This window comes from Salvia hispanica, chromosome 1, assembly GCF_029641045.1.
Source record: "Salvia hispanica isolate PSC_SH4W2 chromosome 1, Shi_PSC_v1, whole genome shotgun sequence".
NCBI lineage: Eukaryota > Viridiplantae > Streptophyta > Magnoliopsida > Lamiales > Lamiaceae > Salvia > Salvia hispanica.
The window spans coordinates 48,530,596-48,555,395 of NC_142692.1; the positions used below are offsets into that span (position 1 = coordinate 48,530,596).

Consider the following 24,800-nt stretch of genomic DNA (forward strand, 5'->3'; position numbering starts at 1 on the left):
TCACCTCCAAATCCAAATCCAAATGAGTTCCCAACTTCAGTAAATTAATAGTACAAATCTGAATCTCAACATTTATAAGAAATTAATACTAGTATACAAATTAAATATACAGTCCATTAATTTAAGCAGAAACTTTATTAACACGATGAATCAAATAAAATAGAAGCATAATTGACTCTTTTTTGACTCTTTCGTCAACATTCCTTGCCTTAAATCCTACAACACTTGTTCAACATTCCAAACGCGGCGCTTGTTTTCCTACATATATATGTATATACATGCAAATATAATATGCAATCCAACTGTCCACACTCAATAGATCTGCAAATGCGAAAAGGAGTCGTAAAAGACATGGACAAAATTAATGACAAGTGAAAAATGATAAAAAAGAGTTTAATTTGGGAGTCCAAGAAAACACCAATGTCAATTTCCACACCCACAAAACCAGATGAATTTTGTTAGCCAGAAACAAAATACCCACATTTCCAAAATACTATCTTTTCGCATAAAGTGAGGATTCAATTCATGTGTGTGTATATATATATATATGTAGGAGGAGTAGAGTGTTAGCTGCTGCTTTGTCTTCTTGTATCGAGGAGATGGAGAGGCTCACCACCTTCTTCCTTGTGGTTTCTGCTGCATTTTCACTCGTTGCAGCTGCCTTTACAAATGAATCTCTTCATTATTTGGAATCTGTGTATGGAATAGCTAATGCTGCTGTCCCTCCCAATGCTCTTATGGTGGGCCTTACTCTCATCCATGGAGCTGCTGCTAAAGGAGCTGGTATCTCTCTGGTCTTGAAAAGCCCTTGTAATGAAATTGTGTTTTAGGCTACAGTTATGCTTTGATTGAGATTGCCATTTTAATTACTGATTTCGTGTGAAACTTGTGTTGTGTAATCTGATAAATGAGAAATCTTTGCTTACTTTAGGGCCATTTTGAACATAGATTCTGCTGCTCCTTTTATTAGGAGGCAAGAACAATAGCCACCGACAGATTTCTGTATGATTTGCTATGTAAAAAATAGTATCTATTTAGATGTGGATACATTATAGTGCATATGTTGGCCTTTTTGTAATCTAGATCCAAGAACTCGAGGCTTCTAAATCTGACACCTTTCTTTCTTGAATGGCTTTGCAGTGTGTCTAGATGGAACATTGCCTGGTTACCACTATCATCGTGGATTTGGGTCCGGAGCAAATAGTTGGATTGTTAATTTAGAGGTTTGTAACTGTAACAATGCTGCACTTTTTTAGTCTGGTTCTTTTTATTTTTTTGCTGCAAGCTAGATTAATCTTCTTGGTCATCTTTTTTTAATTGCAACATTAAATTTAAAGATCTAACTGTGATGGACTCGAATCTAACATCTTTGGCCTTAGACACTAATTAGCGATCTACCATTAGGCCAACACACTGTTTGATTCATGTCTTGGAGTACCAAGTTGCTTCTCAGAATTTGTTAAGTCAGCTCGTGTAATTCGGTTAAAAGCAAAATACTAGAAGTAAGTTCAGTTAAGCACTTGTCGATAATCTACTTCCAGAGGAAAACTGCTGTTGTTTCTCTCATTTGGTAACAATCACTATAAAAATTCATTATGAGATGGACTCAATCGAATTTGATCGGTCCTTTCTTTTTCTACTTTGATCAATCATCATAAGAGGATTCTATTTCGTCATCAAATTCAATACATCCCCCATTCACGTTTTTACCTTTTCCTTAGTTGTCCCATGTTTCTTGAAAAAGTGTACCATCAGCAGGATTTAGGTACATCTAGGTGATGAAATTCGGGTTCCTTTTGCTGACGTTGATTGCACATGCACTCAACCATCACACTCCTCTAGATAAACTAGTGAAGATGCCTTATTTATTATTGTTTCATATTTTGAAATTTGCTACAGGGTGGAGGGTGGTGCAACAATGTTAGGACGTGCGTTTATCGCAAGAAGACACGTCGAGGGTCATCAAATTATTTTGAAAGGCAAATTGCATTTACTGGGATACTTAGTGACAAGGCTTGGGAAAATCCAGGTACAAATATGATTAAGCTTACTTGATTTTTTCAATCACATTAACACGTAAAATCTGTAAATATTCCCCTGCTTCAGCTTGCAATTTGATAAGTTTTGTTTATGTCCACCACGCAGATTTTTATAACTGGAATAGAGTAAAGGTACGATACTGTGATGGAGCCTCGTTTTCAGGGGATGGCGAAAATAGGGTATGTATACCAAACCATTATCTGCTCCTATTTTCTATGATCTCATCTATTCTTACTTCTGAAAGTGCAAATCATGACTCGAATATGAACTAAATATGCATACATCTCGACTATATAAGTTTAACCCTATATTTTAATTCAGGCTGCAGGATTGCATTTTAGAGGGGAACGCATCTATCACGCTGCAATGGATGAACTGATGTCCAAAGGAATGCGCAATGCTAACCAAGTAATCAAGAATTCTTGGTGGTTTTCAGTTCCATTCTCTCTCAGTAAATGACTGCATTCGAATTGTGGTTCAGGTACTTCTGGCCGGTTGCTCTGCTGGTGGTCTAGCTGTTATTTTGCACTGCGACAGATTTAGAGGTTTATTTCCCTCACGTACAAAAGTGAAGTGCCTGAGTGACGGTGGATTGTTTATGGACGTGTAACTTCCAAATCCTTATACATTTGTACACTTTTAGATGTCTGCATGCATATATATCTAATTCCTCTTTCGCAATATATTGTTCTCTGCAGTCCAGATGTTTCCGGTGGACATACTTTGAGGAATTTCTTCGATGGTGTTGTTAACTTACAGGTATTATTCTTAGCTTCACCTTAAATCTAGACACTGGAAAGATTTTTCAGTTGAACGGTGCTTAGCCTCAAAACAATTCTTTGATTTCTACTAGACGTTGGTCCACTTGCTGTCTATTCCATGATCTTTCCATGTGAAGTATGAGAATCTGTTACATTAGCCGAAATGTCGATATTTTTTACTATTGAGGTTCATCTCTTCACCTGACCTCTAACTGACAAGAGCATAGAGCTATTTTTCTCTTATCCTATATCAGTAGCTTTATTGTTTTCATAAATTGCATCCTTCCATTCTTGAAAACTGCACGTGATCATATTATGTCGTTTAGGAGCCATTTTCTTGACTCCTTCTGTGTCCTCGCACAATTTGCAATGACTAAACAATTTAAAATTGAAACAGGGTTCTAGAAGGAACCTACCGGGCACTTGTACCAACCACCGCAATCCATCGTCAGTAAGTCTCTTGCTCACTCATTTCTGCATGGATTCATGATTTGGGTAATACTAATATATCTGAATCAACATCTGTACTTCCCCTTGCAGTGTTTCTTTCCTCAGAATGTTATAAGCAACATAAGAACCCCTCTCTTCATTCTAAATGCTGCCTACGATGCATGGCAGGTAAGCACGAAATTCTATACAGTAAAATCTCTCAACGCCCCGTCATTTTATAATAATTAGTGAACATATTTTCTCTTACGTGTTTAGGTCCAAGAAAGCTTGGCTCCTCCATCAGCTGATCCCCATGGCAACTGGCATCTTTGTAGAAACAATATCGGTCAATGTTCAGCTTCACAGATCCAATTCTTGCAAGGTGCTAATTCTACTTTAGGTTTCCTTAGCTGCTTCCGAATCAATAGAGCTCGTCTGACTCCACAGATTGTATCTATTCCTGAGCAGGTTTTAGGAATCACATACTGAACCAAATAAGAGGCTTTGCAGCATCAAGACAAAGTGGGATATTCTTAAATTCTTGTTTCACTCACTGTCAATCCGAGAGGCAGGATACGTGGTATTCTAATTATTCTCCTAAACTCGGAAACAAGGTATACACCATATTATTCAGCTAAAAGTAGGCGGCTTTAGTTGTTTTCATGCTTCTTTTCTCATCCATAACTTGTGCCTACATTTTCTCGAGTAACGCTTGATGAATCATGAACAAACATATATACTACACTGCCTTTAGCATAAACAGATATGCCTATACAGGAAATGTTTGTGAATTCTATTTTCTTGAAGGAAGTTACAAGTCTTGTGCTGTAATTTGCAGGCTATTGGGAAATCTGTTGGGGATTGGTACTTTGATCGAGCAAATGTGAAGTCGATCGACTGTCCCTATCCATGTGATAGAACTTGTCAAAACCTCCAATTCCATTGAACAATAATGTGATTTTTCTCCTACATTTTTTGTGTCACATAAGATATATATAGTGATCTCAAGTCCCATTTATATTTAGAAAATACTCATTCAAAGGCAATAAGATGATGCCTGAGTAGAAAGGAAAAAAGAAATGGTCTACCAATTATAGTGATCTCAAGTCCCAGATGTATGTGTAACTCCCAGAAACAAAAGGATATCAAGATTTCTCATCTTGAAATTTTGTTTTATTCATTGTTATTGTGTTTGTGGAATTTGCACAAACAAGTGATGCTAAAATATAAAATCTGGCCTCCTTAATGTTTTTGTAAAATTTATAGACATTTTATTTGCTTCACATTCACAGTTTTGATTTGATATGATCCTATTCTGGAATCATATTTATTGTGAAATACTACTAGATATTAGCATTGGAGGTTTGATATATGTTATGGTTAAGAGTGGATTTCTTACGAACACATAGATGTCGATATCAACACCGATGACTCTTTTGTGGCGACATCGAGTCAGGCATGAGGAGGACTTGTGCGGGATTCCTACCGTAGGCTCCTTCAACGGATTTAGTTCATGATCACTCACATCCCTGAGGAAGCAATCGCGTGGCAGACTTCCTAGCAAGCATAGGGGCCCAAACCCGATGAATTAATTTATTTATAATTTATACAACTATGGATTCATTCTCTTTTTAATCTATTTTCTTGCTGAGGTCGTGATACATTTTTACATGTCGCATATACAAAATTTTGATTCTCTTATTTTATAATAACAGGTCGAGAATCCGCTTAACACACTATCCCATTGTGTTTGAAAAAACTTCAATTTATTCTCTTTATCACCTATTATCTTGGAATTTGTTTCACTAAAACCTACTTATGGTTCTATAAATGTAAGTATGTAATGATAGCGGGCACCCAAAAATATTCAATTATAAAACTTAATTTGTCGCTAATTGTGAATAATTTTTGTAGCATCTGTACAAGTGGTGTAAAGAAAATGTATGTGGATAGATATATAAGTCATATATGGCGGTTGTATATACGTTTAATTAAGAATATAATTTCGTAGCAGACAACAGAATCAAATTAATTTGATTCCAATCATGCTCCTCTTAAAAAATGTTTTTCATGAATTGTTCCTAAAAAGTCAAATCTTTTATTGCCAAATTTTCTTCGTGGAATAATTGTCTCTCGGTCTCTCCCACACATAAACTCATAAACTAAAAGTTGAAATATCAGACAAAAAGATAACGAGAATCTTATGAATACTTAGAAATTTCAATGTTTACTTATTTAATTATTCACAGGCTCTATTAGTTATTTTGTCACAGGATTAATATATTTGGGTTATGGAATAATCAATAATCACTTTTTTAAATAGAGAATGGATTAGCAATTCCACCGGTGATATAATTCCGCCGGCCATGCAGTCATACAATATATTGCTGGGCCAATTGATGATCTTAAACATATTCATATTATTATTTATAATAGTATATAATATAATGATGTAATATTATATTGGTGGACATAACATATTGACATATTTTGGAGGAATCGGGGGATTAGAATATTCTTCGAGCCATACATTAATTTAATGACTACTCTTCTAATGAGTTACAAATTTTAACTTTATCTCTGCAGATGATTTTGAATATTATTTAAGATAATCTCTCTGTCTATCAGTATGCTACTCTGTATTTGATACCAATCTACTTCATACCCTTTAAGAAGTTGTGGATTACACCGGTACCATGTCCAATTAAAATGTACATTAGTTATTACACAAATAAATGAAGAAAAGACAAAAAAATAGAATATAAACCCTTCTATAATAACCTTCTAAAAACTTAATGAAGAAAATAAAGGGAAATTAAGCTATACTGCATTTGCTCTTTTTATTATTTTAATTAATTAATTATTCATTTATTTATTTTATTTATTGTTTTTTAGGAGAATAATAATACGAGCCACATGGAATGCTACAAAAATACGATTAAGACATTGCGTGATTGCGTAATCATTCTAATTATTAAGACTTTATTTTCTTTAATTCTGTTTGATTAATATATTATACACCATTCAGGCATTGTTCTTTAATTACTATGAAAAATCGGCATCGAAGTTCTAGTGGAGCATTGACCACCAAATATTAAAATTAAGAAAAAAAATATTTTTATTTTCTGTTTAGGTGGAAAGGTGAATGCCTGGACCTCTAAACTTATTATAAACCAATTAGTAATAATTATTGCCTAAGCTCTGTGTATTTGCCTCTAACCTGGGTCAGAATCTAAATATAACCCGATAATAAGAGAGGATTATGTTATCGAAGTTGGAGGAAACAGGAACTCCGACATTAATATGAAGCATGTGTCTCATGATTCTTGGGTTACAAAATGACTCTTTCATACTTTGAATAGTGTTTATCGTTTCTTGTTGGACAAACAAGATCAATTTAGACTTGACAATATTCATCGGGATGCACATATTGTTGATTATAAGAATGCACCTAGTGTTATGTGCATATTGTTAGAGAAAATATTGTGCATATTATCTGAATAAGTTCTGGCTTATTGCAAAACATCTAAAGTTCACACCTTACGGTGTAGCTCCAATGATTTTGAAAGATACGACATCTAGGTTGATCGCACTTAGGCTCGGGCAGTGGCGGACGCAGAAATATTTATCTATAGGGGCTGGAATTTCTAAATTTTGTTTTAGAGTATACATTTGAGTAATGTAGATAATTTGTAGGGGCTTTTACACTATAATTTACACCAAATTCGAATAAATTTTAAAAACAATTAATAGAAAAAAGTAAAAAAAAAAAAAATTCATTGAGGGCTTAAGCCCCTCCCCCACTATACTTGGGTCCGCCCATGGGCTCGGGGGTGGTAAAAATAAATATTGATGCAGTAATATTCACATTTGGTAACACGAGATCGCAATTGACTTCAATATCCGAAACGCGTGCTAAGTCAGAACATTACCACAAATAAGTGAAGTAGCAAAAACATTGACAACTCATCGAGCATAAGGTGAGTCAATTGCTAAAGAGAAATATAAACAGGTGTAGCATGTCCTACGAATAAATTTGAGCCAGTTACGAGTAATCCAAGCAAGTAACACTGTATGGCTCTCGAGTTGCATGCACTCACGATATCCCTAAGTATGAGGAATGTTCTATAACACATAAAAGTAATTGATCATGTCTGATGTTATAATATCGATTGGCCGAATAGATATATTTAACAATTAAATGAGCTGTTAACGAAAAAGTTAGAAAGGAATGAGAAAATCACATTCTAAAGAGGATTTAATTATAATAATCTAATCATACGTCAATTCGAGAGTATTAGCCGGGGGCATGCACAACTTACCTACAGAAAGGAGGCTAGCAAACTAAGTCCAATATCCATGTCTATAAAATGAATATTTGGTGGCCCTGAAACTGTTGATATCATAAATGGAAATGTGAAGAAGGAAAGAAGAATATTTATTTCGAAATATTTGGGCAACCAGCCTCCCTTTTTCGGCTGCCGATTCCATTCCTTTTCCTTTGTTCGTTTGTGTAAGGACTCAATAATTTGCTTCACATGCATCCACAACCACGATCAATTAAAATATTACACATGTATGAATGTACCAGCTTCAAGAAAAGTTTCAATTATATTAAATTAATAGAAAACATCCTATCCGATTTAATAAATTTGGGGGTCTCTTCATTTTCTTCTATGCACGTGGGCACACAAAAGAGACTCCTGGATTAATACCCCACAAAAATGTATAACGTTCATGTGGTTCAGTTTATATATACATATCTCAATGGGCCTTTTTGATTCTTCAAATCCTCAAGCTCACCATCATTGAATTTCTTTGCCTCTTGCATTATTGGATATGTATTTTCATACATATATATACTATATATAAACTTTATTATCGTAAAAACGTGAGAACACTTGCATTCTGTAACAAAATTCACCATCTAATCGGAAAAAAAATATTGAAAAGGAATATGTATACATATATATATTTCCTTGAAATTTTATTTGTCTATTTGCAATGTGCATAATAGAAAAAAGGTGGAATTGGGGTTGTTTGAACTTAAGCAGGGGCCATTCGAAAAAGGCAAGGGAAATTAATGATTTCGGATTCCCTAGATTTAATTTTATCAGAACTTTAAATTTGTACCAAGTTTTGAAAATGTGTAAATGTGGTGTTGGAATGTTGTGTGCAAGTCCACCTCAGAAACAATTGACACCATGGCTTTTTGCATGATGATGATGGTGAGAGTGAAAAGGTTGCTATAACCATACCACATGAAACTTGGTCCATTTCCCATGTATCTGAAATTCAATGTATCATATTGATGGAGAAGTACTAAACACCAATTCCCTCTTTTTTCTTTGAATAAGAAAGAATGTTTGAAAAACACAAAGGAATGGTTAGCCCTTTAAAAGGAGTAGTTTGTTCTAGCAAATTAAACTAAAACCAATTAGTTAGCTAATTATATTATTGTTCAAGCCCTCAAAGAAGCAATCATACATATTCTAATTTACTTGTTCTTGTATATGTATGTGTCAACATCAAAATGTGTAGGGGACCCTCTTCTTCTGTTCCCTCAAAGAGTAGTAAGAGTGCTCCTAACACATCAATCACTTAATTAATTGTGGTAAAAAAAAATACTCCATTCATTAAGTAATTAGGTATAATCCCTTAGGCCTAACTGAAAATTCTTGATTCGTTATGTCAGTGTGACAAGATTACATCCGTCAACGTCGGAATTAGGCCTTCTATTTTGCAATAAGATTAGCTACCTACTCATTTTCGAGTACCAATTAACATGGATTATAACTCGTGACTCGTAATGGCTATTTTTAATGATGACTATAAAATCGTATATACGTCAGAGTTATGAGTTTTCAAACACCTTTTAATTTCAAACTAATGTGAATATAGTGAAAGAGGGTGTTATTCCCCTAAGACCGTCATTTAAATGAAAAATGAAAACCATAAATATAAGTTTGCTGAATTAGTTTTTGAGTTAATATCAGTCTATAGACTCAGAGCATCGGCAGCACGGTAGATAGAGCAAGGTGCGAGTGCACAATATCCGAAGCACATCGCTATAGATGGAAGAGAATCAGTGCGAGTGACACATGCGCGTGCACAAGAAGCCAATCATAGCATGCCAAATCGATGATATAGTTAAGTGCCAGTTCGTTCGCCCTTAGATTGAAGGAAGCATTTAGGCCAAGGGGTGTGGGGAAGAAGAATTGACTTAAAGATGTGAAAAAGGTGAAAACCATGGAGACAACGATAGCTACACTCCAAAAATTATCGTAGGATGGATATAGCAGTTGAAAGAGATTTGTGGCAAGCAATAGCTGGAAAGTTACTTGTGTGTATTAAAATCAGAGATAGTCACTATCTTAATCCTAATATATAAACTTCTCCAAAACTTACTCACTCCACCAATGTCGTTCATGCTTAACATTGTACTATAAAATTGTATATTTCATAACATTATAAGTAAATAATAGTAACACTAATTCATAAAATGGGAGAAGAAGCAAATAGATACAAAGCTATCACAAATTCTTACAGAAAGTTGGAAAAAAGAGGCAGGCAGACAATTGAATTGGAACAGGAGAAACGTAACCTTTTTAAAATCGAAAAATGTCGGTATCAAAGGAGGTGAGAAATTCGAAATTCTCTCTCTATATGGTCCCTATTTACAGATTGAAAAACCAGAAACTCTAGAGCACACACCTGTCGTCGTAGAAGAAGAAGAAGAATTAGCAGCCTTTTTGCGACTAATTTTTAAGAATACTGTCCAAACGCCTGGAAATGCTTGCTGTATATCTCAGCCGGCTGCGGCTGCGGCTGCGGCTGCCACCCCTCGTACACATCGTGTGCGCTGAGATTCTGATTCTGATTCTGATTCTGATTCTGATTTTGAATGTTAAAAGGAGTCTGCATATACTCAGACCACTTTATATCTTCGGGATTATTAATCCCACTCTCGGAAGACTTGTCCGCCGCCGCCCACGCGAATGCGTTGTTCTCGAAGAACCCGCACTCGCTCCCCCTCGCGTCCCAGTTTTCGAATTTTACGCTGAAAGGGGTGACCGAATTGTTGACGCGGCTGGGAATTGAGGAGAGGAGAGGCGCCGCCGCCGCCAAATTGGTTGGCCCGAATTGATCGGAGGAGAAGATGCTGGTGGCGAGGGCGATGTTGGGGGCGGCGGCGGTACCGTAGTTGAGGTGCTGGAAGGAGAGGAATGATGACATGTCGGAGGGCTTCGCGGTGGCGGTGGAGGACTCGTGGGAGGCGACTAGGCGGTTGAGGAAGAATTCTTGAGTGGAATTGGCGGCGGCGTTGTCGAGGAGCGGGTAGCGGGGGGGTTTGTCGGTGGCGTCAGCGAAGGTGAGGTCGCTGGAGTTCTCAGAGGTCTTGTCGTTGTTGTTGTTGTTGTTTTTGCTGGCTTTGTTGTCCTCGCTGTCCGCCTCGGACAGGGGCTTGTGGGTGCTCGGGTCAATGCCCCTCTGCCTTAGCTTTTTCTTGATCGACGAATTCCAAAGATTCTTTATCTCGTTGTCTGTTCTTCCCGGCAGCTGTGCCGCAATCTGTGACCACCTGATCATGTTTTTAAGAAAATTACCGCTCTACCACTGAGCCAGCCCCCGAAACAAATCACAATTACTACCTATAACAAATACCTGTTGCCAAGAACTGCATGCAGCTCAATGATCAAATTCTCCTCCTCTTGAGAAAATGTGCCTCTTTTCAAATCAGGCCTCAAATAATTTATCCACCTCAGCCTGCAGCTCTTTCCACACCTTTGAAGCCCTTCAAAAAACAAATTAAATTAATTAATGGATTAATTAGAATTTCGATAGATAGATAGACGGATAGATACCGGCGAGCTTAGGGACAGAGCTCCAGCAGCCGTGGCCGAATTTGGTGATGTGTTTGATGAGTTTCTCATCTTCCTCGGGAGACCAGAGGCCTTTACGGAGCTTCTGCTTGTAGCAGCAAGAATGCCTGCCCATTTCCAGACTGGTGTGAGTGCTAAAACAAAGAAATTCCTTCTTTCTTCAACAGACACTGATTCAAAGTGTCAGAGACGAGAGAGAGAGGGAAGTTGTTGACAACGAGATGGCAATAGGGAATCAAGTCAATAGGAGGGGAGGGGAGGGGGCTTTAAAAAGGAGGGTCATATTCACGCAGATTGTAATTAGTATTCACACTTAATCATCATTTTACATTATTTTTATCCTAAATAATGACTTATTGTTTTTCTTCTATTTATTATGAGATTGACAGCACTTGTGGGACATAAGGACAGATATTTATTTGCGGAGAAATATTGCAATTTTTTCGGAACATCCACTCTCATAATTAATGGGATTAAGATGGTGTGCGTGTGTTGGCCTAGTGATAAAATGATTAATGTTTGACATCAAACACTTTTTTTATCTGAATTTAAATTAACACTAATTTCGTAGGTGAATCTGAAAACGAAAAACATAGTGCAAAACGGTTTATAGCTTAAAAACATAGTGCAAAACGGATTGGAATATTCGACAAGTGATAGAATAACTCTAAAGCAAAATGATTTGTGAGATAGAAGATTAATTTTCGGATTCAACGACTTGAATTTGAATTAAACATACTTCAAAATTAATTGGCATTCCTATTGATGACTTATTTAGTCATTTATACAGACACTTAGTAATTTGAAATAACTAATCAAAGAGTTGTAGTATCAAATTTGCTTATAAACATTATATCAATGCCTAATTTACGACATGTAAGATTTGATATTAGTAAGAGTTCACAAACCAGTGATAGAACACTATAATTACGTAACAACATTTAATTAGTATACTAATTATAATATGTTATAAATACTAACTATTTCACTACATTAGTGAAGATATCGAAAATTGTATGATAGAGAATTCGAAAAAAAGTCCCAAAATTTGGTTAAGAGAAAGTGAGTTTAAGTAGTTTGAAGAAGTCCACTCCATATAGTTATCCAAAGATTCCCAACACAAAAGAAGTCATAAGATGTATAAATGGGATGAAGTTAATTGAATAAGAATTTTCCATGATTGGTTATGGCTGTCAATCAGAGTAATGTGCAATTAATTTATGCTAACATAATCCTCTCAGAGTTAGACATTCTCCTGTCTTACCTAATGGTATAATCCATATTTATAATATTTTATCACTTCCCTCTTTATTCAGCAACCCTCAAACTCTTACCTCTAAAAGAAAATATTTTTATTCAAAATCTACATGATCACTATTAACATGCATGTTCGTGAGATTAATATCATCCCAATAATAAAATTCATATATACTAATTAAACACATTTTCAAGTATCCTCTTTTTGATTTTGCCATATATACTTTTAAATGAGTCACACCATAAAATTCGTAGACGCTTTCAAGTTTTGATGTTTCCTTAATTCAACCCTCTCTCTCTCCTCATTTTCTTTTCTTTCATTTGAATAAGATAGTTGAGAATTCGACAATATAAGTTTTTGGTATGGGCTTATTAATATAAAGTCAAAACACCGAATATAATAAAATAATAGTTATAAAATGTGAATTGCCAAAGCTCAATGGTGAATTTAATTTGTTATATTGATTATAACTCGTAGAATTAATAAACATATATTGATACTCGTCTATAAAAAAAACCCATATTGATACAATGTCCATTGAAATTTTCACAATTCTACCTACTGCTCAAATGATTCGTTCGATTGGAAGGAATCAATTGGAATGGAGAAAAAAATAATTAATTAGGAAACTTCTTCATTATCCATGATTGGTTTTAAAACAATAATTGATGGATGTCCCATTTGTTTTCCCAAGGAAGAATTAGCAATTAATTATGATTAAGTCTGAGCAGAAATGATTAATGTCTTATAAAAATTAGAGATTAAATTAAATAAATGAATAGAGTGTACTTGGCAAAAGCGCAGCCGACAGTTACAATAATGTAGTTGTCCGCTCTGCATTCTGCAATTTGAATACAGACAAATTTCATTGAATTATTTAACCACGTAAGGGGACTTATTTTATCCCTTATTAAATGAAAATTTTCAATTCATAAAATTAGAATCTTTCTATACTAATTAATTGTTTACATGGAGAGGAAAGAATATGTTATTAGAAAATTCATTATGCAAAAGGTTAATTGTATTTGTATTTATTTAGTGTTCATTTTGATACAATTTTTTTCTTTAGTGCCCTTTTTGATACCAATGCTATGGAATATAGTTTGTAACTTTTTGAGAATTTAACTCGAAAAAGTCGTTGTTAGTTTAATGATTTTGGATTTAACAAGACTTGGAATAAGACAAGGGAAGAAACATTAAAATTCGAAATGAATTGAAAGTTAAATATGTGATATTGGCGTGACATCCAGCGTAGTACTGGTGGCGTCGTGGTATGCCAATATCATACAACTTCCATCACATATAGTAGTACTACTATATATTTGTATAATTAATAATTGCAAATGAACGAGCCAAAATTAAGTCCTCATTCGGATTTATATTTGTTTTAGGATTATGGGCCAGACCCAAAATATGTTTTTCTAGGGCCCACTTTCTTTGAATTAATTCGTATAATTATAATGGTTAATAAATTGTTTAGAGATGGATAAGTTTTATTAAAATATTAATTAACTTCTAATTAAAAATGTATCGATGTACGAACATTGAGTATTGTCATTAAATGGGCACAACGGTCGGATGAAAACTCGTACACAAATTTTTACTGTAAAAACAAGCAAATTATGTTTTTTTAATTTGGTGAGCATATTCAAATAGTGTTCATTATTTCATTAATTGAAATGTGATTGGAATTGTGTATAAAGTGATAGAGTTTAAAACAATTATGTTGTTAAAAATATAAAACAGTATTGTTCTATGAAACCGAAAAATAATGAGCATTCCTTGTTCTGATCAGTTTATGTCAAGAGATGTATAATTACTAAAAAAATTATAAGTTCAAAAGAGATAATTAGTATACTCAACTTTCATTATGTAGATCATGTCACATCATCTGATTATCAGACGATCTCTGTATTTGGATTTTAGTTAAAAGAATTATTTTGAATTTTGAAAATATCACCAACATACTATCATTCTGTACGAATAAAATGTTAGTGATACATAATTTCTGTACATGGAAGAAATGTTATAGTAGTAGTACTATTTAAGATAGGAAAAATTGGACCAAATAACACATTTTTTACTAAAGTTGTAAATTAGATACAAACTTAAAATCGATGCAATAATACACAAGTATATCAGTGTTGTTAAACTTTATATATAGATAAAATATTTGTAGTTGGACATAGGTTCCGACAAGGATTTGTCGGCAAATAAAAAAATAAACACAACATTTGGAAAGGTTGAAAACAATAATATATTGTTAAAAATTAAAGTTAGAGTTGAAAGACATGTATGATGTTTGGTTTTAGGACTGGGGGATGTGTATCTTGCTAAAATGTTCATAGAGCCTCATTATTACTACAAATTAATTTCTTAAAGCAACTAATTAATAATTTCATAAAGGATAGATGGGGAAGTATATATAATATGCTTTTCTTGTAGATGGAGTAATAATTATTTTTCTTTAATTGGTGATGGTAATTGGTACGTAGTGGGAGTGCGGCTCTATATATGTCACAATTTGAAATAAGAGCGACGTGATATTTAGATTGGATGCATCATGCATGATCGAAGAATGTTAGTATATTGGAGTAATAGCTTTCATGACAGCTAAAGCATTGATTAATGAAAACTAAGGACTGCTCATGTTTTTTTCAAATATTTCTATTTCAATATATACACATATTAATGACGGGTCCTATTAGAATAGGGATGTCAAAACTTTAATTCATATCGTTCTTGATTTAAATTATATTTTATTAAATATACTACTAATTAAAAATAATTTTATAAGTTTTTTAATGATATTTCGTTGCATATGTTTGAATGAGTAAAGTACTATCCATGATTTTTTATAATAAGATAATAAAAGGTGAATTGTTAAATAAATCACTGAGTTTGGTCGGTCTCATAATTTGAAATACAAATAATAAATTACCAAATTTGAAAATTTCACAATTGTATCACCCAAAATTTTCCTTAGGCTTATATGTACAAATTTTAATAACATGATGTACACATGTACTTATTTAAATGACATGTCATACATGTGTATTAACAAATAGCTAAATTTAAACACATGATATTGAGCACAAGAAATAAATTCACAAACTGACTATCAAAGTACGCTTTATACTATATTATTTGTGGACAAACGGGATTTACGGGAAAATACTACTCCCTCCGTCTCAGTTTAAGAGTCACATTTTATCATAAAAGTCCATCTCAGTTTAAGAGTTACATTTAGAATCTTCCATATTTGGACATAAAATTTTACCTCATTATTCATCAAAATTACACTCAAATGTCATTATCTACATAAAATAGACAAAATAAAAAATGAAAAACCAAAAAGTCAAACCATCTCAGTTTCCACCAACTCACTTCATTTATTACACACTCCACCAATTTCTTAAAACCTGTGACATAACTAATTCTAACTCCTAAACTAGGACGGATGAAGTACTAAATTAAATAAGTAAATAAAGCAATTAAATAAAACAAGCAAGCGGAAACAATGATTGAGAAAACATATGAAACAAGGGAATTACAGGGATAAGATTTCACTACTTTAGTCTATTCCACACACAATTATAATACCCAAACGACTTCAGGGTTACTAGGACGAGTCACCTAATTGCTGCCGTTGATCGGACATCGTTGATTACTAGCATAAGGTCGTCAATCTTAGCTTATAACTCCTTTAAGGAAGCGAGTTAGCCGTTTATTAGTCTTCAGTCGTTCCACGTATAAGTAAATCTTTTGTAACTTCAGAAAGAGAACAAGCATAATATACTTGCAGTAATTAGAGTGTTATTTTTTCGGCAAAGAGTCTAGCGCTTCAATATTTTACAAAGCATGTAGAGTTGAAGTATCATTACATTAGATACTTATTGGAGATAAAAATCTTGCAACTTAAGAAGATACTTGAAAGCAAGAATCCAACGGACATGTTTACTAAGGTGGTAGCTGGTAGCCTTAGAGAAGTTAAAGCTATGCATAGCTACAATTGACTTTGAAACTTGAAGAGAATGTTAGGTGATGCTTAACGACAATTTTAGCTTCAGTCAGGGAAAGCTTAACATATCATAGTCGTATATTTAGAAACATATCATTCCACAACCTTAAAAATCAAACAACCCAAGCTTCAGTGGAAGAAAATTAGGGTTGACAATTTTTGATACGACATGATAACACACAGACCCGCACGAAATTAACACGACACGAACACGCACGTTCAGGATTTGGGTCCTTATAGGGTCGACCCAATAAGAACACGAAGATAGGTTGGGCCAGGTCGTGTTTGGGTCGAGTTTGGGTTATACGTTAAGAAAAAAATAATTATTAATTAAAAAATTATTAAACTTTAATTTTTAGTTATTTTTATTGATTAAAAATATTATACTTTAATTTTAATTAATTAAAAAATAATTATACTTTAATTTAAATAATTAAAAAAATACTATAGTTAATATTATTATTTAATTTTTTATGAATTTTAAGAAAATATTATGCTTAGATTTTATTAAAAATTATTTTTTTAATTATTAATTTTATTATATAGATTTAATAGTGCTATACTTAATTTTATTATTTTGATTAAAAAATAATTGTTTGAATTTGTTAATTTTTTATTTTATCATCTAATATCATGTTTAAATCGTATAATAACATCATGTTTTAGTCGTTATCGTGTCGTGTCAAGCTAACTGACTATCATTAACAGAGAGTTGACTTTTTTTGGTACACGATAACATGCCCGAACCTGACACGAACGCGTTAGGTTGTGACACGATAAGAACCCGGTGATTTCGATTTAGGTCGGGTTGGGACACGATTGGGTTGGGTCGATAATGAGTTGACACGATAACGACCCAACCAGGACGATTTGACAGCTAAAGAAAATTAAACAATTAGGACCTATCTACTTCTCATGAGAACGACCACAATGCACAAACATGTTAATTATCGAACCTGAATATCTCTTACCTTATCTAGAATTTATTTCCTAAAGATATATTTCTCCTGAAAATTATATAATGTAATCCTTGGCTTGGTATTGCCTCCAGACGTAGATACACAATGTATCGAATTGAGTAAACAACTTTGTATGCTCATCTATTTTATATTTTTGATTATCTGTATTTATCAGCGGACCATGGCACCAGAGTGGATTTTTTTACCAATTATTCATCAATAAGAACCTAATAAAATAAAATAGAAAAGGAAGGAAGAAAGACAGTATTGTGGTATAGAAAAATGGAGATATTTAAAGAAAGTCAATTTTTTTATATGAAAATGGAGAAATTTGAAGAAAGCAATAGTGTTGAGTGTTGTAAAGAAATAAGAAGCCAACCTTAAACATGATTGCCAACTGCCCTCACCTAGAAACATCGTAGTTTCCTTACGACGGTATTTCTATCACATCCTTTCGATTTTTTGATACTTTGAGTAATAGTACACCTCATGTCCACTGCTCACCCACGTCATCAAAGACATCACACATATCATTTGAGCATTTTTTGTGAATAATAATTGTGGGATAGTTATAAATTTTTGAACTTCATAATTTATCATTTAAATTTTAAAAAATACAATATAAATTAAAATTTGATTAAATTTTATAGTAACTACTAGCAATCTCCCAATAATATCCAATACTGTAAAATGAGCCATCGTTGTCCAAAGGAGAGTGGACATTTTCAAACATATTTAACTCCCTTTAATTTATTATAGTACTAGAATCCTTTACACTGCAATTGAACTTTATGGTCTAAAATTATTAATGTAATGGAGACATTTTGCAGACGATTAATTTAAGCTAGCTAGTTGCGCTTTAGAAAAACTGCCCCCTATATAATTTGTGTAATTTATTGAACGCATTGCTATCATTTTCTAATAATTATACACAAGTTTCAGGCAGAGCATATATATATAATATAAATAATGGTTAAAGGACAGCAATATGAATGAGAGATTATGACAAATAATCCAATAATCCCTTGACTTTACGAATCTTCCAATTGCAAAAAGGCCCCATAATAAGATACATGTAATCTCTCCATGCCCAATCATTCAACTCGTGGCATTTATCTTGATTTTATTAGCAATTTGGGGTGAGCTGTTTCTTCAAGTCAACCATAAATACATACTTATTCCCTTGTTTGTTCATATAATTATATCTATTAAGAATTGGGTAATATCTATTGCTTTGCTGTAGTTCTCATTTTAATTTAACCCATCATTTGTATTTAGGGATATGACAACATCTCTATCATTAAGTACTTAAATTATTCGATGCTGCGGAGTTATAATGCAAATAGCATTAGAAAAAAAATTATTTCGTATAATGAAATTATATAATTGAATATAGTATATCTGATACTCGTGATATAATATGTCCAATTCTTTGAGTATTAATAAATACAATGATTTGATTCGGAGGTAGACTTTGTGTAAAAAAAGATGAATGGCGTGTTAATCGGTCTAGCTAATTAATCTATTTTGTATAAATACCTACAATTATGTAGAAAGACCAAATTGGAGATTTAACTACGAGACAGTCTTATGTAATAGTACATTTTTCCGCATCTAGCACACGGATGAGACCAAACTTATTTATCATAATTCAATTTATATATATATATAATAAACAATTTTCTGAAAATATTTAAAACGTTTAATGGAGGATTATAAATTGAAATTGGTGATTGCTACATTATATATGAAAAATTAATACTATATCTTAATCAAAATTAATAAGCTAATAATTAATCTTGATTAATTAACCATAATTCTGATTATGTGATATTTTATTAAAAATTTAGTAATATGGAGTATAAATGTATCCCAAAACTTAAGTAGATTTACATGTCTTCTGTTCTGATTCTTTGTAATGCATTTTAATTTTTTTTCTTTAATTTCATTTACAGAGTTTGGGTTTTTAACTTCATCATGAATTTTTTGCTTTCTTTTATGTTTTGTTTAAATAATTAAAATATAGATTTATATTATTCCTTTCATTACTCTTTCCATTTAATTGTGGTTGAGTCTTTTTTCTATCTTCTTTCTGTTGGAGTCATTTCTCAAAATATTGGTTAAAATCAACATATTTATAATCTATCTGATTTTTTCTCCTTTTGTCCTCAATTACCTATTTTATGTTGTCTTAAACCTTACTTTTTCATCACCTGTATATTCTACTCTATCTCCAATTAAATTACTAAAAATTCATTTTTAATCTTCATACCCAAAAAAAATGCATCAAACACAGAAATAAATGGCTATGAAATTTTAATTAAATCGAGAGACTTATAAAAAAGATGATTTTTTTTGGAATTTTTTTGAGATTTTTAAGTATGTAGTAGCATTAAAGATTCAAAAATTAGTATTGATGAAGACCAACATCATTTTTCCCTTTTCATAGTATGATTTTGACCGTTTTTAGTTACCAAGCTAGTTGTGAGTTATCATTTGTTAACAATTTTATATATATAGTAACATATTCAAATAATAGTAGTATTAACTAAGACCGAATCTAGACCGCACACAATTTTAAGATCTAATGCCTACAAGATGGGCATTGTGACGTAATGTGTGTTCTAAAGATTAGATCTAAACTTATTATTTTGTGCATATTCGTGTCAGATTATTATCTCTATCGAAAATAGTGTGCTATATTTGTACCGATAAAAACATTCCAAAAGTTGCTTCTACTTTTAGGTGGACATGAGTAGGTTCATCAATTGAACAAGGATACATCACTCACTTATTTACGAGTGCATGCAGTCTATTTCTACTAGTAATTAATATGTTCATGCACAAGAATGACTTACTATAAGTCTATGACAAAGATGAAAATGACATTCAAAATTCTAGGTTGACTTTTATTGATTATAGGGAAAAGAACAAGTAAACAAATAAAGTCACAAATTGGGTTTTGAAACTTCGCCAATAACTCCTTTTACTTGTCCATAATTGCAGCATAACAACCAAGAGGTCCAAGATCATACCCAACACTACATTTATTTAACAATAAGGGGTTTAATTTCTCCATGGAATACAATAAAGAGCTTATTTGGAAATTACCTTCACAAGAAAATTTGTACTTATATGATGCATGGTAAGTACCTCTTGAGCATTGGGATAATTCATTTTACAAGGTTTTCGTATTATAGTACGTACTCCGTGGTAATTTATTTAATTTTAATCTCTAATATGGATTTAATTTTCCAATAAAAAGTTATTTTGGCATATAATCTCCACCTCCTTCCCACTACTGAGGTCAGCTTTTAATAAGAATAGATTTATAATTTAGTAGAGTACTAAGTGTTAAATACTAGAAAAATAAAATTTATTGAAATATTAAAGAGATAAATGTTTATGGCCGGTCATGTCAAATAGCATTACTTTAATAAAACGATATACCCAAATAATCTTAGCCAATGATGATTTATTCTTAATGACACAATCATTATCTAGTGAAAAAAACATTAAAAATAAAGCATAAAGTTTTTAAGGAATAAGACATAAATGGTGAGAATTAATTAGCGCAACCTAAATTTCGAAATATCAATAAAATGTGATTTAAAAAAGAATTGGATGGACAGAACGATGAAATCATTAAGATTGGTTATTCCTTAATTACGATATAATTAAGATCCTTTATAGTATTTCTTCTTTAGTATACTAATAAATTTCAATTCATTTATGCAATAATAATAAATTAATAGCTTTAAAATAGTAAAATTATTTGGAGACATAATAGATAATAGGATGGGATGAAGAATCCGAATAAGGTAAGTACTACCTTGTAGAAAATAAAAAAAAAGTAATGATGAGCTGGCCTCATTAAAGGGGGATGAATAATTGTTTGAACTAGATAGATGATATTAATGGTATTTGGAAATGTGGTCCCATAAATTTATGAGTAATGAGAAAACAGAATCACAAAGAAAATATACGATCAATAAATAGAGAGATTACGTACATCAAGAAAATGAGTTGTGGGGGCTTTCATGAAAGCAACTACATTTCCTATCACTATGTGTCGGTCCACTTTCTTTTTTATTATTCATAATCTAATACTACTATTATTAACTATTAGTATTGCTACAATTAATTCCTCTAGGGCTACCTCCATCAATTATATATCAAATCAAATTATATCTAAAGGGCCTGTCTTTCTGGATAACCCATATTTTCCTCTTCAACAAATTAATCATTTTTTCTTTGAGATAAATTAACAAATCATGCATTAATTTCAATATCTGTATTCTCGTCGCAATAATGGAAGTTGCTGTTGGATTGAGCCTTACGTATGATGTGATTTGATGTCAATATTTAGCAAGAAAACAAGCTTGGTAAAACCTAAAATTGAATCACAAATATCAATTATCATACAGCATATTTGCATTCGTGCAAAGATATTGTCCTTGTATCCTCCTTAAAACCAAACAACCACACTTTTCACCCACATAAAAATAAATAGATGGTTGCAAAGTAAATCCAAATTTTGGAGCTTATTTCAAATAGATTAACTCAATATTTATACAAGAAAAAGAAAAAAACTAACTACAGTAACTTTCAAATATTAATATTACGAGAGAACTACGTTTTTAGTCCTTGGACTCCACTAATATTGTAAGTGGTCTCTATTCTTTGGAAATATTATAAGATATTCTTGGAAATTAAGTGGACTTTTTTTTGGACCAAAAGGACTTCAAGTTATAAAAGCTACTATCTCCGTCTCATTAAAAATGAAACTTTTTTTTTTGTTGTTCCAATAATAATGAAACGTTTCCTAAAATAGAAACAACACCATTTCTACTTTTTCTTCTTTCTTACTTTACTCTCTCTTCATTAACTCACAATACAAGACTACATAAAATCCCGTGCCCGAAATCATCAAAGTATGTGGCAAATAATTGCTCATCAAGACACGTATTTGAAGAGAAATAAATGAACCAAAGTTATGATTTCTCTTTCTCACGAGAAAAATATAAACAACCATTTTAGACTCGACGTATTTTGGTCCAAAAAATCAAAGTCCTTCCGGCGACATTATATCAATGTTCTGAAATGTATAACGATATTTTTAAAGAATAGGAACAACAAATAATATTATTAAAAAAATATAGTTCTCTATATATTATAGGGGTGGCGGCTTGAATTGATTGAATTAATATGACCGTGTACATAAATTGTGCCCACTCACGGATTGCTGATCTGTATGTAAGAGAATGAGATATTTAAAATAAATACTAATATATGTATTGGTGTAAAATTATTGGAATTGAATGTGTATGTCTTTATCAGGGTGGCTATAATTTGTAAATAGACTTGCAATAGCCAATGCCAATTATTCCAATCATAAGGTCAAATTTTGCAACACCGACTCGCTCTAGCTAGTACAAAATGTGAAAGAAATCCGTACCCAAAAGAAAAAGGAAATAAGATAGTGGTTTCTTATCCACAAAATTATTTATGTTTTAAATATATATTTATGTGTGTGTGTGAGTGTGCGTGTGTCTACGTGATGTTGGCCCTCAGCTTAATGCATGAATTTGAATCTCTTGGCTGGATTTCAATATTATTCTTCAAATTTGTAGATCTTGTCTGTGGTAGGGCTTTGTCTAGATAATCGTTACATAGGTTGAATTGCACAATATTTTTCTTTGAATTACATCTCGATCTAACAAAGAAAACATTGTGATCTCGAAATAATTCAAATAGGAAATTAATGATAAAAAGAACCCCAAAATATTGTGGGAATATGTATCATTTTGTTTCATTAGATTAGTGTAATGAATCAACTCTTTTTTGGTTTGAATTGTACCCCGCACACAATTCTGTTGACGTTTGGGTCACCTCTTTATTCTTTAAAAAGGTTTGAAGCGTTTTTTTCAATAGAAAATATCAACTTCTTTTTAGTTAAGGAGTATATGTAATTTGCCCATGCCTCACAAATAAAATTTGTTACTATTTGTTTTTCTTATGCATTTTAAATTACAAGTATACAACCATGTCCAATTTACTCAAGTAATATCCAATCGTTTTGTGCTTGGACTTCAGTATAGTATGTTTGTACTCTTCATTTTGAATGGTTGGGTTAACAATTTTGACATAACATTATTACATTTATGCCAAACTAAAGAAGATGTTATTATTGGTCGAATATTTAAATGTTGCCAATCTAATAGTATACTATATGTTGCCTTTAATTTGTAGGCTTCCTTATTAAGTTTTAGTAACTTTTATCACTAATAAATTCGTATTTACTAATAAACACTTTTAATGTTTACATATATAATAATGTGACAATTAATTAGAAACATTTCACCAGTTCAAATTCATTGTCATTTAATAATATACTGTATTCGTCCCCAAAGAATATGCATTTTGAGTTCAGCATGAGTTTTAATGTAAAATTAGTAAAGTAAGAGAGAAGTAGAGAATGGTAAAGAAAGAAAAAAGTAATTAAAGTATTGTTAGTGGAGAATGGATCCCACCCCATTAAAGAAAAAAAACTTTCTAAAATACATATTCTTGTGGGACGGATTAAAAAGGAAAGAGTGCATATTCTTGTGGGACGGAGGGAGTATGTGATAGTACAATTGTAGCTAGCCTTAGAGTTTGATCACATACTCGCCACATAGGGATACTCTGTACTATGACCTTTCCACGATTTAAGAATCAACGTCTTTGAAATGGTCCTGATTTCGCAAAAGTCTAAACTACGACTAGACCAATAGAGGTTTTGATGGTTCTGGTTTTAAACCTAATATCGACGGTTCCAATTCAAGTTCAAAACCGTCATTATTTGGCAGTTAGAGGCTATTCTGGTTTTGGCAGCGTTTGAGTTTTAAACTAATTTTGTAGGTTTTAAATCTATAATCATAACTAATAAAATAAATATGAACAAGAAAACTCAACATAACTTAAAACTAGAGCAAGTCGAGAATGAAGAAAATTTGTAATTTTATTGAACTGGAGTTGTACAATGTAGTATACCATCAAGTAACATAATGGATTCCATGTTTTTGACAGAGAATCTTCTCATATTGTTCTTCAAGACGCAGCCACCAATGATGAAAGCTTGTTCAATAGTGACTATGATATACCCAGGGATGTCAATAATATCAATCTAGAGTTATAGTGGCGGACGCGGGAAATTTTTCTAGCAAGGGTTGTACTATACACTCCTCCCAGGATAGACAGCCCTTAAGACGATACAGAATTTTATGCAATTTCATTTTAAAGAGTTTAAATATAAAGTAAAAGCTATTGAATGTTTTAAAGTATGTAAAAATGAATAAATTAATATTGAGAAAATACTTTTGAGTATTTTAAAATAGGATATATGAATATAATAAAAGAGGACAACTATTAATGGGTGTTTTAATATATGAGAGATGAAATATAATT

General features: G+C 32.4%; 2 protein-coding genes across 2 annotated transcripts; one reads left to right on the forward strand and one right to left on the reverse strand.

Annotated features, from left to right (window-relative positions):
• The first annotated feature begins 293 nt into the window (after positions 1-293).
• LOC125221638 (pectin acetylesterase 10-like) lies at positions 294-4,406 on the forward strand. The gene is made up of 12 exons (XM_048123817.2): positions 294-783; positions 1,141-1,223; positions 1,900-2,029; positions 2,146-2,219; positions 2,362-2,448; positions 2,522-2,646; positions 2,739-2,799; positions 3,199-3,252; positions 3,342-3,419; positions 3,507-3,612; positions 3,699-3,844; positions 4,069-4,406. Exons 1-12 carry the CDS (start codon positions 600-602, stop codon positions 4,174-4,176), a joined length of 1,236 nt encoding a protein of 411 aa, XP_047979774.2. The 5' UTR covers positions 294-599; the 3' UTR covers positions 4,177-4,406.
• A 5,299-nt stretch (positions 4,407-9,705) lies between these two features.
• On the reverse strand, positions 9,706-11,362 carry LOC125221639 (transcription factor MYB61-like). Its single transcript, XM_048123819.2, has 3 exons — positions 11,096-11,362; positions 10,896-11,025; positions 9,706-10,812 (listed from the first exon to the last, which is right to left on the reverse strand). Exons 1-3 carry the CDS (start codon positions 11,226-11,228, stop codon positions 9,996-9,998), a joined length of 1,080 nt encoding a protein of 359 aa, XP_047979776.2. The 5' UTR covers positions 11,229-11,362; the 3' UTR covers positions 9,706-9,995.
• Positions 11,363-24,800: the final 13,438 nt, after the last annotated feature.

Bases quoted from the DNA above. Each gene is read 5' to 3' on its own strand.
- LOC125221639 (XM_048123819.2), bottom strand. From the start codon at position 11,228: ATGGGCAGGCATTCTTGCTGCTACAAGCAGAAGCTCCGTAAAGGCCTC. The intron at 11,026-11,095 runs GTATCTATCCGT...TGTTTTTTGAAG, and splicing joins CTCTGTCCCTAAGCTCGCCG to GGCTTCAAAGGTGTGGAAAG. The intron at 10,813-10,895 runs GTATTTGTTATA...AAACATGATCAG, and splicing joins CATGCAGTTCTTGGCAACAG to GTGGTCACAGATTGCGGCAC.
- LOC125221638 (XM_048123817.2), top strand. From the start codon at position 600: ATGGAGAGGCTCACCACCTTCTTCCTTGTGGTTTCTGCTGCATTTTCA. The intron at 2,220-2,361 runs GTATGTATACCA...ATTTTAATTCAG, and splicing joins CAGGGGATGGCGAAAATAGG to GCTGCAGGATTGCATTTTAG. The intron at 3,613-3,698 runs GTGCTAATTCTA...ATTCCTGAGCAG, and splicing joins ACAGATCCAATTCTTGCAAG to GTTTTAGGAATCACATACTG.